This window comes from Solanum lycopersicum, chromosome 8 (assembly GCF_036512215.1).
Source record: "Solanum lycopersicum chromosome 8, SLM_r2.1".
Taxonomy (NCBI): Eukaryota; Viridiplantae; Streptophyta; class Magnoliopsida; order Solanales; family Solanaceae; genus Solanum; species Solanum lycopersicum.
In genome coordinates, this window is record NC_090807.1 from 61,411,671 (window position 1) to 61,426,442 (window position 14,772).

At 31.5% G+C, this 14,772-nt stretch overlaps 2 protein-coding genes across 5 annotated transcripts; both read right to left on the minus strand.

Moving 5' to 3' along the window:
* Nucleotides 1-2,826: 2,826 nt before the first annotated feature.
* Nucleotides 2,827-4,258, minus strand: LOC101248231 (transcription factor bHLH53-like). Its single transcript, XM_004246169.5, has 3 exons — nt 4,120-4,258; nt 3,271-4,025; nt 2,827-3,141 (listed from the first exon to the last, which is right to left on the minus strand). The coding sequence occupies exons 2-3, from the start codon at nt 4,009-4,011 to the stop codon at nt 2,959-2,961; spliced, it is 924 nt and encodes a 307-aa protein (XP_004246217.1). The 5' UTR covers nt 4,012-4,025; nt 4,120-4,258; the 3' UTR covers nt 2,827-2,958.
* Nucleotides 4,259-7,200: 2,942 nt separating this feature from the next.
* On the minus strand, nt 7,201-14,270 carry LOC101256509 (rop guanine nucleotide exchange factor 14). 4 transcript variants are annotated; one of them, XM_004245976.5, is made up of 8 exons: nt 13,959-14,270; nt 12,617-12,776; nt 9,680-10,066; nt 9,353-9,507; nt 9,193-9,267; nt 8,829-9,098; nt 8,386-8,733; nt 7,201-7,810 (listed from the first exon to the last, which is right to left on the minus strand). In XM_004245976.5, the coding sequence occupies exons 2-8, from the start codon at nt 12,690-12,692 to the stop codon at nt 7,430-7,432; spliced, it is 1,692 nt and encodes a 563-aa protein (XP_004246024.1). In that variant the 5' UTR covers nt 12,693-12,776; nt 13,959-14,270; the 3' UTR covers nt 7,201-7,429. The 4 variants fall into 4 exon arrangements, with proteins under 4 accessions (XP_004246024.1, XP_004246025.1, XP_069144315.1 ...); XM_004245977.5 differs by lacking the exon at nt 13,959-14,270 and adding an exon at nt 12,896-13,743; XM_069288214.1 differs by lacking the exon at nt 13,959-14,270 and adding an exon at nt 12,882-13,743.
* Nucleotides 14,271-14,772: the final 502 nt, after the last annotated feature.

Consider the following 14,772-nt stretch of genomic DNA (forward strand, 5'->3'; position numbering starts at 1 on the left):
TACATAAAATTATATAAATTTAGTATATAATTAACTAATTTCAAAAGATAAATATTAAATAGTTACAATGAAATACGAAATAACTTAAATGCAAATAAATATCATGCACTTATAATGTATCACCGAATCTCATCTTGAAGCAAAATCAGTTTGTGTAGGAACATTATTTAAAAATGGAAAAAAGGATAAATATATTCTCGAACTATTGTAAATAATATGTGGATATCCTCCGTCATTCTTTAGGCACATTGATGCCCCTGCCGTTCAAAAACTAAAATATATACCCTTTATACTAAAAGACGTGTCATAATCTTATCTATCGACCCGACATCGGATCGATGGATAAGATTGTGCCACATGTCCCTATTTAATCTTCCGTTAGACTGAACGACATATATGCTCTAATTTTTGAACTGTAGGAATACCAATGTGCCTAAAGTATGATGAAGGATATGCACATATCATTTACGATATGGAGATATATTTGTCATTTTTTCCTTAAAATGGTGATTATTTGAAACTCAATTGCTTATCTAACTCTTTGGACTTCAAAATTAGTTTTGCAATAAAACAGTAAACCATAGGTGGGCTTAAAATTACGACAGTGAAGAATAATGTGTCATTAGTACAAATGTCTACGTTTAATCTTTATCACCTTCAAAGATGGTCTTTAATTTTAGTCCCTCAAACACTAAAAAGTAAAAAATATGTCAGTATAGAATGACTGTATAAGTTTATATTTTTGTATTATACTATTTTTATAGAATTTATGTCGAAGCAAATTATAAACTCCATAACTTGTGTTGGATAACTTAATTCCTACCTATATTATACAAATGAGTTGAAGTTTTCTAAATTTATGCAGAGTGAAATTAGATAGAGAATTTGACCAAACATTATATTTAAAGAGTCAAAATTAAAGATCACTCCAAATAAAGCGATTATATCTCGAAGGTCTTAACGCCAAAGTCACAAGCTTTTGTTACACTTTACCAAAAATGAAGAAGAAACAAAATATTATCAAAAATAAAAATGAAAATGAGTTTAAGGATTGAATATACATATAAGACGAATTACAGAAATTACATACTTTTAAGGTAAAGTTACAATTTGTCCCTTAAGAGTTTATAATTTTTGAATTCTCTCAAACGGATACATTAATGGAGGATTTTCGAATACATTAATGGCCAAGATACATGAAAAAGAGGGTCAAATACGTGCGCTGATACATTAAGAATAGGATCTGATACATTAATAGAAGGTCCGGATACATTAATAACCAAAAAATTAAAGCACTAATACATTAAAAGAGAATCGAATACATTAGTGAAGAATCGAATACGTTAATGACATTTTTTACTTAAAGAGAAAAATGAGAGATTTTGGAGATCTATGAAATTTAAGGGAATAATAGTAATAAGTTAACTGGGATTTCTCTGATTATACCTTATATAAATGTGTATTCTTTAAAAATATATTTTGCTTATTGTACATAGCCATACTTTTGTTTGGTCCAAAGTTGAAAAAAATAAATCAACTTTTGGTTCACAAATTAAAAGGCTTTTCAACTAAAGCCTATTTGGAATTGAAACATAATGGAAATTAAATTAATCTTTAATTTTTTCCCAATAAAATTCATGTTTTAAAACAAGTAAAATGTTATTCAAAACAAAATTTAACTCCAAAAGAAAAAGTACCTGCAGAATACTGATTGAAACTAAAAAAAGAAAAAGAGGCACTACATATGGTTTACTGTTATCTTGATTTGAGATCACACACACACATATATATATCGCATTGCATTCTTTGATTGTTCATATTATTTAAATTTAAATGCGTCAAGAAAATAGTTTGTCAGAAAAAAAATTGTTTTTTAGTGATTTTTATATAATTCAATTAAATCTAGAGCAAGATTAGTTTTTATTGTAATTGTAAAAATTCTTAATGAATTAGCACACAATTTTTTTTTTTGCTAATAAGAACTCTTTGTAGCAAAGTGGGCACTTGGAATCTTGGCACCAAAGTTAAGGAGATATTGTTACCATGAACCAAAAAAAAAAAAAGAATAAATAAATATGTAATGTTACGTCAAAATAAACAGAAAACTGAAAATAACATTTTCAAAATAAAAAATAATTTTCACTCACTAATTTTTAACTTCTTTGTTTTTCCAATAAAATACATGTTTAAGGACAACTAAAATCTCAATAAAAACAAAATTTAATTCCAAATGAAAAAGTAACTGCAGAAGTTACAGTGTATTAAACTTTTATGATTAAAATATTATTTTTTTTAAAAAAAATTGTTTAATGTCTGTTTGAAGCAAAAAAACTTTTTGTTTATTATCATTTTTAGCAATATTGTGATAAATCTGTAATATATATTAAAAGTGAATTATGTATGCAATATATTTGAATTATAATTGTTTTTGAAATATATTATGTTTGTTTGGTAAAAAATTGTCACATTGTATTATAAATGTATTAAAAATGTGTGATAAATATATTATTCATCATTAAAACTTGTATTATATTTGAATGATAAATTTATCTTTGTGATATGTATTAAACTTGCATTATAAATCTATTAAAATCCTTTTTTGTAACTTAGGTTTTCAGGTAACATTTATGGAAACAAAGACATTATGTCTTCAAATATTTTGGTTTTTAGTTGAGATTTATGATTGCAGTGAAATGAGGAAGAGAAATTAAACTTATTGGCAATATAAAATTAAGATTAATGCAAGCTGAGCTAATAATTGAAAAAGTAAATTTCAATTTCACATGGAATTAAATTCCTTGTAAATGAGGAATTTACAGTGAAAAATTACATAATTAAAATCCTAACTAACAAAAAACAAAAATGAAATCATGGCTAGCTTAAGACAACAAACAAGTAATTGAACTAAACTAATCTAAACAAAAACCTAAAATTTCTAATTCTTTGGCTGAAAATTAATCATTTTCCTTCCTTCATCAAAGTTTTGATTTCCTCAAGGATTTGTGAATTTTGGAATTCTTGATTATTTTCTAGTGCTTCAACAAACACTTTTGGAACTAAGCAATGTTCACTTGAATACAACTTTTCTTGAACCAACGAAGATCCAACAAGTTTCTGCAAATTTGGTGTTTCAAATGATTCCTGCAAATCAAATACGTTAATAGCTATTAAAATATACAAAGTTTCAGCTAACTATTCGATTGATGAATTATGATTTACGAATGGAAATAAAGTACAGAATAAAATTACGAGTTTGTTTAATTTATTTACCTGATATGATCCGATGAAGGCAAGAATTCCAGCTTGTGCTTGCAACAATTTAATATACTTGTAAGTAGCTTGAAGCATTTCAGCAGTGTTCATTCTGTGTCCACCAGGTATCAATTTGCCCAATTCTTGTGTTTTATCACTAATCTTCTTCCTCCTCTGCCTCGCCGCCATACTCTGTGCTGACATCTTCTTCTCGTTATTACTACTACCGCCTTTCTTCGCGACAACTCCAGCACTAAAAACAGGCACAGGAATTTCTGGAAGCGCAAAATCCTCAAACATTGGAGGATTTGGCAAAAACCCCTCCTCATGGAAGTTATCTTGAAAGAGTTTTTGTTGTTTCTCAAAAACAGAGTATTCTGGCATGAAACAAGAATTGTGAGTGGATGGGGTTATCGTATTACTATTTGGATTTGGAAAGAAATCATCTTGAAAAATCTTTTGACGTTTTGGGATGTTCTCAAAAACAGAGTACTCTGGAATGAAACAAGAATGATTGTCCTTTGGTTGTTTCTCCAAAACAGAGTACTCTGGCATGAAACAACAACTGTTATTCATTTCAATGGGTAAAATAAACTCGTCTGGATCGAAATAGCAATCTTGATTTTCATCAGAAAAGTTCTGTTCAACATCATAGTTGAAATCAAAAAGAAGCTGCTGCATGGTCATCATTTCTTCTGAGTTGAATTCTTGAACATTTGGTTCCAATTTTGAAGCAGAATAGTAGCTAACACTAGCCATTCTTGAATAGATCCCTGAAAATACAAAATGAGCTTTATGTAACAAATATATTATAGTAGCTTAAAGGTTAATGTAAGAAAGAGTAAAATTAGTTTAAAGGATAATTACCTTAATTGAGAGACAGATATTATATGTCTTGCTGTTTTTCCTCACTGTTTGAACAAAAGTAGACCCCTAACAAACAAGTCTTGTTTTTCTCTGGGGCTGACAAACTATGTAATTAGTGTTAACAGTAGTAAGATTAATATATGATGACGGCGGAGGGGGTGTGTTGAGGGTGGGGGTGTGATAAGGGGGGGGGTCTCAATGACAGTTACTGTTTTAGAAGAGTAATGGAGAAGTTATAGGAATATTAACCGATTTCACTCTATTAACCGTTCTTTACTCTTTTTTTTTTTTAACTGTAGTATAAAATTTTGTTGTTTTTACTTTTTTTTTCTTGTACTGTTTTATCATTTATGAGGGGAATTTTTTTTTATCCAATTTGTCTTTTATAATCCCTTATAACTAGTGTCTTTATGATACAAATTAAGTATTTATTCGTATTAATACCTAATTAAATAATATAGTTTTTAGGTTAGAAATAATTACTATAATTGAAAGTGATATACAAAAAAAAAGAAGATGTTTTGCAATCATAAGTTTGTTGAAAAGAACAATTACTATTATGAGTAAGTTTTTCAATATTAGATTATTATTTTCATATTTAAAGCGTAAAATTAATTTACTATAAAAAATCACTTAGGATTTAATCTCTGAAAACATACGGACAATGACAATTTTTTTGAGGACAAACAAGAATTGTTGTCATGGGCAAAAAGAAATCAAATAAACAAGAATTGCAGTGTACTAAATTAATGCTTTTTTTTTGGTTACCTCCTAATAAATTTTTATTAGGTTTGTGTTTTTCAAGAAGAAACTTTTTAATATTTTCCACAATGCGCTAAATGGTTTCTCTATTTTTTTTTCTTCTTAATTTATTTATTCAATAATTTAATGAAATTATTTTTAAAATTTTTTCCACACGACATGTTTTTTTCAACATTTTTATCAAATATAAAACTTTAAATACAAGGCCGCATTTTTCCATGTGGGCTTAAAATTAGGACAGTGACGAAGAATGGGTCATTAGCACAAATGGCCGGGCCATTTGATAGTGTTCGGTTTAATTTTATATTTTCGTATCATAATAAATCTATTAAATTATATATTACATAATTTGTATCGAATGACTTAATTCTTATTAAATTTACATAAGCAAAAAAAAAATTTCTAGATTTATGTCTAGCAAAATTAATTAGATGACATATAAAGATATTTTGATCCATACATACAAAAATTAAATATCATCATATTTGAGGATAAAATAAGCAACTTTATCCGTGCAAAAACTTCAATAATAATTAGATTATTTATGAAAGGTTGACTAAATCAATTAAGCACATGCATAAATATAAGAGCAACTTAAAAACTTGCAATAATACTAAACAGAAAATTGAGATCTTGACGCCAAAGTTAAGGAGCTTTTGTTACAATAAAACTAAAAAAAGAATAAAAAATTAAATCAAATAGTAAATAGTAAATTAAGTAATTAAGAGTGGTGCAGTTGTGATTAGCTAAAGAGTAACCGCTACTTGTGCTTTAGGTTAGTTTTTACCACTTCCTTTTTTTGTTTTACCGCCGATCAATAAAAGCAATTGTATAAACCTTTTTATTTTTTACAATAGATAATTATTGCATTTGATTTTTACTTAAAATTATATAGATCTCAAAGAAGGATAAAAAAGATAACACTGAACTACAAGGAATTGAAGGGTTTTTAGATAAAAAGATGAGCAAAAGGGTATTTTTATATCAAAAGATGGATAAATAATATTTTTTTAACCTTTTCTTTAGTTTAGGATATTTTCACCCTTTATTGTATAAATTTAATATGTTTAATCATTTTTAATATATATATATATATATATAAATCTCCTTTGGCTAGCAACACCAATTCACGTTTAAGTGTAATTCAATTGTCTGTTATTTGACGTTCGATATTTATATTAAAGTTCAATTAAATTGTAATGTTTGATATTCATATTGGATTAAATTAAACTCGTGTTGCATAGGAACCATTATAGGGTCCATTCGAAAAAGATATTTAAGACTCAAAATCAACGTACTAGGTAAGAGAGAAACAATTCATATGCAAATACTTATACTTAGTAAACAATTTGTTGGAAAAAAAATAGCACGTTTCTTGAATGGTTGTAATTTTATATAATTTATTTTAATGCAAATTTACTTTTCATGGTATATTGTCAAAATTCTTAAATTAATTAGAACATGCCTAATTTTTTGCTAATTAGAGCTCGTGGTGGCAAAAGTTGGTACTCGGAGATCTTCGCGCCAAAGTCACGGAGTTTTTGTTGCAATTAATCGAATGGAGGAGGAAAAATAAATAAATTATGTAAGTCAAAATAAACAAAAACTGAAAATGGTTTTTATAATTACAATATCCTTTTTTTAAGAAAAAAATGTTTGATGTCTATTTCAAGCAAAACACTAATGGTGTCTATTTACAAATAAAATTCATAACCAAAATTATAATATATTGTCCGATTACACTTGGTGTACATTTTTATAAAATAAGATAGAAAGACATCTCCAACATCTCTCAAAGTTAAAGGCTAAAGGCTAAATACTTACATGCATTGGGTATTTGTAATTGAATGAGATAATCTAAGACTATGAACAAACACATCATGCATATTTAGTGATCTTGCTACTTGCTAGCATCACCAATTTGTGTATGCACGTCTAATATTATTGTGATTTACGTCTGTCATATCAAGGATTGTGGTGAAATGAATAGAATATTTTTTTACCGTAGAAATAAAACAAATTCTATTAAATAACATTTCTCCTTTAATTGATCTTATGCAAGTAGTTCCTACTTAATTAAAGCTTCAAAATGGATATTACACAGTGGATGAGAAATCAATCAAAAAAATAATATCATTTCTATCATTCTTTGAGTTAGACCAATATTCAAACTTTCATTTCAAGTAGCATAAACTCATATAGGCCAAATTTAAAGCTAATCTTTAAGGTCTCAAAATATGATTTGGAGATATTTACTTCCATTCAGAAAACTTTTTTTAAAAAAAGAAAGTAAAATGCATGTTGAAACACAATTTCAAGTTTTAAGAATAACAACTTCAAAAGTTTACTTTTTCAAGTTTCAACTTCAGAATCTACAATCAAACGGGAGCTTGATAATGCTCAACTCGATTTGTATGTTGTAAATGAGGGCAAGTTTCCAATGATAACCCATGAAAACTCAGCCTCAAGCTATAAGGCTGTTGTTTTGACATGGAAATGATATTATATAGATATCTACATAAAGACTAATAAAATAAAACTCTGCTTATCAAGGTGAGTTTGCAGCAGACATGCTGCTACAAGCTTTTCTGCCTATGCACCACACTCTTCGGCTTGGCGTTGCTGTTACTGAACTTAATCTTGAATCAGCAAACTCAATATCTATATCAGAAGCATTGGTACGACGAGAATCACAACAACGTCCATCTGTTTTATTCATCTGATCAATCAACGAGTGCCTCACACGACTAGATATGGGACTATCTGTCAATCCTGCAATTCTTATGCCAGGAAGGTGGCATGAAGCCGCAGGCGAATTGGGATTGCTCAAAATGTCTTCTTGCAGAATCTCTCCTATCCTAGTCAGGATGCTGAACGCCAAGTTCAACAGAACACGAGAGTATGCTTCAAGAATTGAACACCCAATATCCTATAACGATAAGAGAAGAACAAAAACAATCAAAGAACACATTAAGCAGACATGAAATAAGATGACTCATTGGAGTCTTGATATTCTGGACATGGTATACACACCTCATAGCACTAGGGAGACACAATATAAGGAAACAACTCAAGGGCATAGCAATTAATTGTGAACAAGTATATGCCAATACTATTGTTTGTTAGGACCATTTATTGAGGACCAACATGACAAAATTCGAAATAAGGTCTTGTAAAGTGGTAATATGTCAATGTTTCTGAACTCCCAAACCCACACTGTCCGACCCACTACTGTAAAAACGGAATGTACAAACAATTCAACATGCAGACCACAGATGATATAGCTTTATCAACACAAAGATTCTAGTTTTCTTTTAATTAATAGAGGAACAGTTCTCCTCATCTGAGAACCGCCATTCATGTTTAGACGTTCTATTCCTCCCCACTAGTAAAAAAGATTGAGAATCTCGAGAACTGAATCAAAAATGAAATGTTTATCAGAAGGCTCTCCTTTCCATATTAATTCTATCTTATGGATGTAGCTAGTGGGACATAAATTTTTACCTTGCCATATTGGATCTTTGTGACATTGAGGAATGTCTGAGGAAGGTTTGGGTATTTATTCTTGAGTTGCTGCAGAAGAGCTTCTGCTCTGCTCGATAATACCTCAATCTTGTCCAGTTCAGATATTGGATCTTTTTTGAAAGACCAAGATGTTCGAGCTGGAGATTTTCCACAGACATGGTCAGCTACTTTCTCTTTCCATGCAAGTATTGCAGCCTCCAACCTGTTAACAGCTTCAAGGGCATTGTGTTCAGATCTTACATTAAGGAAATTGAGCATATCCTCCATTGATGTTGATTCTGCATTCAGGATCCTATAAAGGTCCTCCCCAAGACTTGTCCTTCCAGACTGTTAAGAGTGAATGGATTTTGTTACACGGTTCATATGAACAAAGAAATACATTGTAGCAAATACAAAATAGCTTAGTGACATAGCTCACTTGCCTTTGGAAGTGCATCTTTAATGATTGTTGGAACAGGCATCTCAGACAAAACATTTTCGTTGATAGCTTTAGCTGCCTTATATATTTGATTCACCAATTTACCCTGATTCAACAATTTGTTTCTTTCAGGGTCAGAGAGCCCTGCTATGGGTACCTGGGGTGACGGAAGCCACCACCTTTTGCTCTCCCCAGCACTTCTACTTCTTCCTTCTGCTCGGCTACCCACTTCCGTGTACCAAAACTCAGTATTAACCATTGAATCCAGAGCTTCCTACACATTTCAAGAAATATAATATTTAGATTAGAACCAAATTGATGCTTAAAAAGAAATGATCTACTTTTCCAGGATTAAAGAGACCACCTACAAGAAGCATGGAGTCCAACTTCTGAAGTGCTGGAAGATTCATATGGATATCTGCACGAGCTTTTGGGACCATGATCTGGTCCAACAGCAAGTTGAGCATACATTAAACTTTACTATGATGAAATACATTTATTTAGTGAATGGCTAAAAGTCACAGATACCTCCAATTTCTGGCCATTAGAACCAGTTTGTTTAGCAGGAACCAACTCAATCATATGGTTGGTAGGAGAGAGCAACCACTCCATTTCTCTCTTCCATTTCCTTCTCCCATCCTCCGCAAGTGGCTCCAATTTCCAAAGTTCTCCAAACACTGATGCTGCAAATCAAGTAACAGTATGTCAAATCAGGTGGGAAAAGGAACAGTAATGGTGGTGTTAGGCCATTAATAGAGCTATTGCATTGGCCTGTTAGACCTTTTAATTGTAACACAATGAAAGAGTTAGGCAAGGCAATACTTGAGAACAAAACCAAATTAGCAACTCTTATACCTGCAAGATTTGTAATGGCATTTGACAGTGCTAATGCAGTGGAAACCCCCTTGCTTCCTCCAGTCACATCCTCCCCCAGCAACAACTTTGCAAATTTTTCTTTCATTGTTTCCAAATCAGAAAACTGGGTGGTATAAATCGGTTTTTCTTTTACATAGTAATGTTTTGGGCTTGCTGAGAAATCCCACTCCTCGGATCCCTGATCATCCCTCTTCATTGTTGTCCAGTGAGACGAGAAAGATCCAAAAACATTATTGCTAGAACTGCTGCTTGAGTCATCATCATCCAAGGAATCTGTAACACCTCCATCACCTCTGCTAGTGACACTTTGATTGTCATACGGCTGACTGTTCAAAATACTTTCAAGACCATCATATGTTGTAATTCCTGAAATTTATATTGATTTTAGTAGAGATAGAGGGAAGGGTAAAGGCGAATCCAAGACAAAACATTTGTTAATAAGATAGAACGAGAAAATTGAGTACGGGCCGTGATGCTTAAGTGTCGACTTCAAGACGGAAGAATAAATAAAATGATCACAAGAACATGCACAATTTATACGTCTTTTAACTAAAGACTTGCAGAAGATTTAAAAATTTAAAGTATCTTAAATGTGCAATTCGAATATGTTACTTTTACAGCATGGATGTTGCACAAACATGACACTACTACCAGCATATTTAATTTGCAAGTATGTGTATGTTCATATTCTTGTCACTGCAAACTATTCTCTTTGTAAAATATATGAGAAATTAAAAAATGATCAGCTGAATGAACAAATTTGTCAAATTACTCCTTGACAAGAAGTAGGATGACCTAAAATGGTAAACCAGTAAAATATCAATACAGATGTAGATCTTAAAAGAAGATCAATTATTGAAGCACACAATTCCTACTTTTCTGCTTAATATTATTTCTCTATATTCACAAGAAATAAAGATGACTACATATGTATATCAGTTAGCTATACGTTTCTTTTTAAATAGGGTTGTTCAAAGCTGGTTATGCTGAAATTAGTAGAAACAAATGCCACGAACTGAAAAGAGACTTCCCGGAGTCAGTGGCGGAGCCAGGATTTTCAATAAGTGGGTTCAAAATTCGTAGAAATAGACACACGGAGTAGTCGAAGGGGGTTCAACATCTACTATATATACATTAAAAATTATTTTAACCATGTATAAATAGTATAAATTTCCGTTCTTGTACCAAGGTGGCTCCACCCCTGCCCGGAGTAGCAGTTGATACAACCAGAAAATCTAGTCATTTCACAAAAGGAAAGCTTTGTCCCCTGTGTAGTTACTTCAGGTGTTGCATGAAATTGCAGTGGAACTTTTAGTTTCAATAAACTACTAGTGTTAGGTCCACCATTATACCAAACATATTTTATTTTTAAACAAGAACCAGGGAAACCTAGCACTAATGATAAATCACTACCACACATACTTGTATTTTTGTAACACAATAAAGCAACAACAACAACGTACCAAGTATAATCCTACGAGTGAGATCTAGGGAAGGTAGAGTGTATGCAAACCTAACCCCTACCTTAGGAGGTAGAGAGGCGGTTACGATAGACCCTTGGCTCAAAAAAAGGTATGCTTACAATTTCAAAATATAAGAGTATTCCTCTCCTTCCCATCTATGAAAATATTAAAATAAGAAGTAGAAAATTTCAAAGCATAGTTCCCTCCCACGTGACTTATAATTTCAAAATATGCCTAACTAGTGCTGGGTCCCACCCATCAACTGAAAAAAAGAGAGTATATTTTTCAACCTTTGGCAGTTTCAAGCCATTGATCCTAGCATTTGAGTTGTTAATTTACTGAGCCTAAAGCATTCACCAAATCACTAACATGCAATGTTCAGATTCAAGAAACATGTGCTTTACAGAAGTCAAAGGAACTACACTGAACATGTAGACAAACAAGGTGGTTAGTAAATGTCGGATTCACAATCTAAATACTAGTATTAACTTATAAAGTAATATATCATTGACTTTGTTAACTCCGACACAGAACTAAATAGGAAGCTAACCAAATTTAGAAAAAGTTGTGTTCATGGCACATTTAACTGTTCATTTAGGAGCTCTAAAATGTGGCATACCCCCAACTAAGTTACTTCAAAAACATGAAACATTAATGTTCTATTCACCATAAAATGCCATTACTGGATACAGTTATTGACATTTATTATGTCATCCACAGCTTCCTTTTAAAAAAATAGGTAAACATAGTTCTATCTTCTGATGTTTACTGAAAGAAGCATTAAATCTGTAGGGCACAATATTACTTGAATACTCTACTACTCCTATTATGGTCCAAGACTGGAAGGACATCAATGGTCATTACCTTCCTACTGACATAAACGTGACCGATATTAGATATGTCATGGTCAAAATACATATGCTTTATAATGGAGGGCCATATCACAAGAGCATTGATTCATAGTAGGGACCCAACACTCATAGCTTCTTTACAAAATGCTCTGTCATATCAATGAAAGTTCCCTACAGTGGTCTCCACAATTCGTTCAAGGGTGTGGACAACGTCTGGTCCTTGTACAAAATCGTAGATAATGACTCTTAATACAAGCCCAATTTATAGCATTGGGACCCTTTAATTTTCTTTTGAGATGCAGCATTATAGTAACTAATCCATTTGTTAAGTACGTTACCAACAAAGAGCAATCATAGGAATGTTAATGTAATCCATTTTGTATGACCCAAACCTAAAAACAATCCCAGTAGAGAAAACACTAAAGATTGTTGGAGCTACATTTTGTGGAACTTTTTGCTCACCCAATCGACATATTCTTCTTCGACTCTAACAACTATCCCTCAATCCCAAGCGAATCAGGATCGTCTATATGAAACTTCAATGTTATATCGCGCCAAATACAAAAAAAGAATACTTTAACTAGTAAGAGAGGTAAGCTTACTCTGATTTTCATCAAAGTCAATGCTGATCTCTCTATCTCTTGTACAGCAGGCGAGTCTACTCCTCATGATTACCATCTTTAGCAATCTTGATTACCCTTTAGACCAAAATGTACTTCAAATAACTGGAATTATCTCAAAAAGATGCTGTTCAACAAACACCTATGATAGCCAAACAGTGAAAATGTCAGATGGCAAGATACAATTAATGCAAACTGTTATCATTTTGAAAAATAAGGCAAAAAAGTCATCAAACAAGGAAAATACATTCAAACCCTCACACTTGTCATTATTATTGTGCTTTGAAGTAAAAGCTACCACACTAATCCTCTTATCCCCAGAAAGAAGTGGAGTAAGAAAATGAAAGCACTTGAATATTTTAGCTAACACACAATTTAACCAAACCAACAACAATAACATATTTCGTGTAATTTGACAAATTAGGTCTATAAAAGGTAGCATGTACACAAACATTTAAAATAAAAAGTTTGTTTTCAATAGATGTTTGGCTCAACAATTAAACCAAACCCCTCACTAAAATTTGTTCCTAAATTTCAAAACCAAACACCCTTTTGAAGTTCATTTAAACTGATTACTATTTTTTAATGTTTAGTTACATGTAACTCTCAACAAGTCAATTTTAGCAAACTTCACAGTCCAAGCTTACCATTCCAGTGTGCCCCAAAAAGACAGAAATAAAAAAGTAACAGTTCCAAAAACCAATCAAAACAGAATACTTATCATGTATGGTCCATAAATAAATTAAAGATTTGTGACACCAATCATAGTAATGGTCCCAGTTTCCTATGGCTCCAATTTGACTCAGAGCTCAAAAAAAACTCTTCTTAAAATATGAGTCCATCATAGTCACTGCTCGAGCCTTGAAACAACAAAAGTTTCAGAAAGAAAAAGAGAAACACTTTATTTTACTACTTTAAAAATAGTTCATCATTATTTTAAAGAAAATAAGGATTTGGGTGTTAAAAAGAGAACCTTTTTGCGTAATAAAAGTGACTCTTTTTCAGATGAAAAAGTCATAAAAAAAAGATTTGGATAGTGTCAGAACCTTCAGATTTATCATTATGTGGATTCTTTCTTTTCCACAAAAAAAAATCAAAACAAATCAACAAAAAACTAGAAAAATTGAAGGTCATTGAATCTAAAACCCCTTCTAACAGAAGGCCAAAAACAACAAATTTGCAGCTCCCCAACCCCCCAAAGGCAAAAAAATTGTTTTTTTTTCTGAGCTGATTTTGCAATTTGATTTGATTCCCCACCCCCATGGCAAGAAAAATGAAGAAAAAGAAGAAGAAATGGAGAGTGATAACAAGATCAAGATCAGACCTTTATTTGATCAAATGAAGATAGAACTTCATTCATCTATCCTTTCTGAAGGATTAAAAAAAAATGGGGTATCATTCAGAAAGAGCTGCATTTATATATCAACAGATTCTTGATACTGAAAGTTAAAAGATTGGTTTTTTGTGTGTGAAAGAGGTGGAAAATGAAGGTATGAAAACAGTGGTGTGTAGACAAAGAGGGGAAAAAGAAAAAGAATTGCAGAGAAGACAAGATTGGAGGAGGAGATAGTGTGTGACAAGTGAGGTGAGAGAGAATATTTTACTAGTATTGTTTAGTGTAACAGATTTTTGAGTCAAGACAAAAAGAGGTACATGGATTAAAAAAATGGAAAAACACCAAAAGTAACCCCCAACAAGAAATGGTCCATAAATATATTTCACTTATTATATATAAATTATTAATTTCGTTCCATAGCTAACTAAATTTAGATATACTCTGATATAAATTTAGAAACAATATAACGACTAAGCCCGTAGTGATATCGTTCACTTTGGGTCAGTACTGAAGTTTATCCCGTCTTTTTGATATTTGTCTAAACCAGTTAAACTTTGACTCACATCGACAAGGCTGACACAACAGTGACTCTAATACCATTTATAAAGGTTCAATCCGCTAGTAATATTATTCGTTTTGGGTTGAGATCCACACAATTTAAAATATGTCACTAGTTGATAAGGTCTGCTTACTTATTTACCCAATATTTCTCCTGTGTATTTGCCTATGTGGAATTTTTTATCTTCAGAAAAGATATCACACTTGATCTGTCACATAACATAACTAATGGTCTCAAACTCTT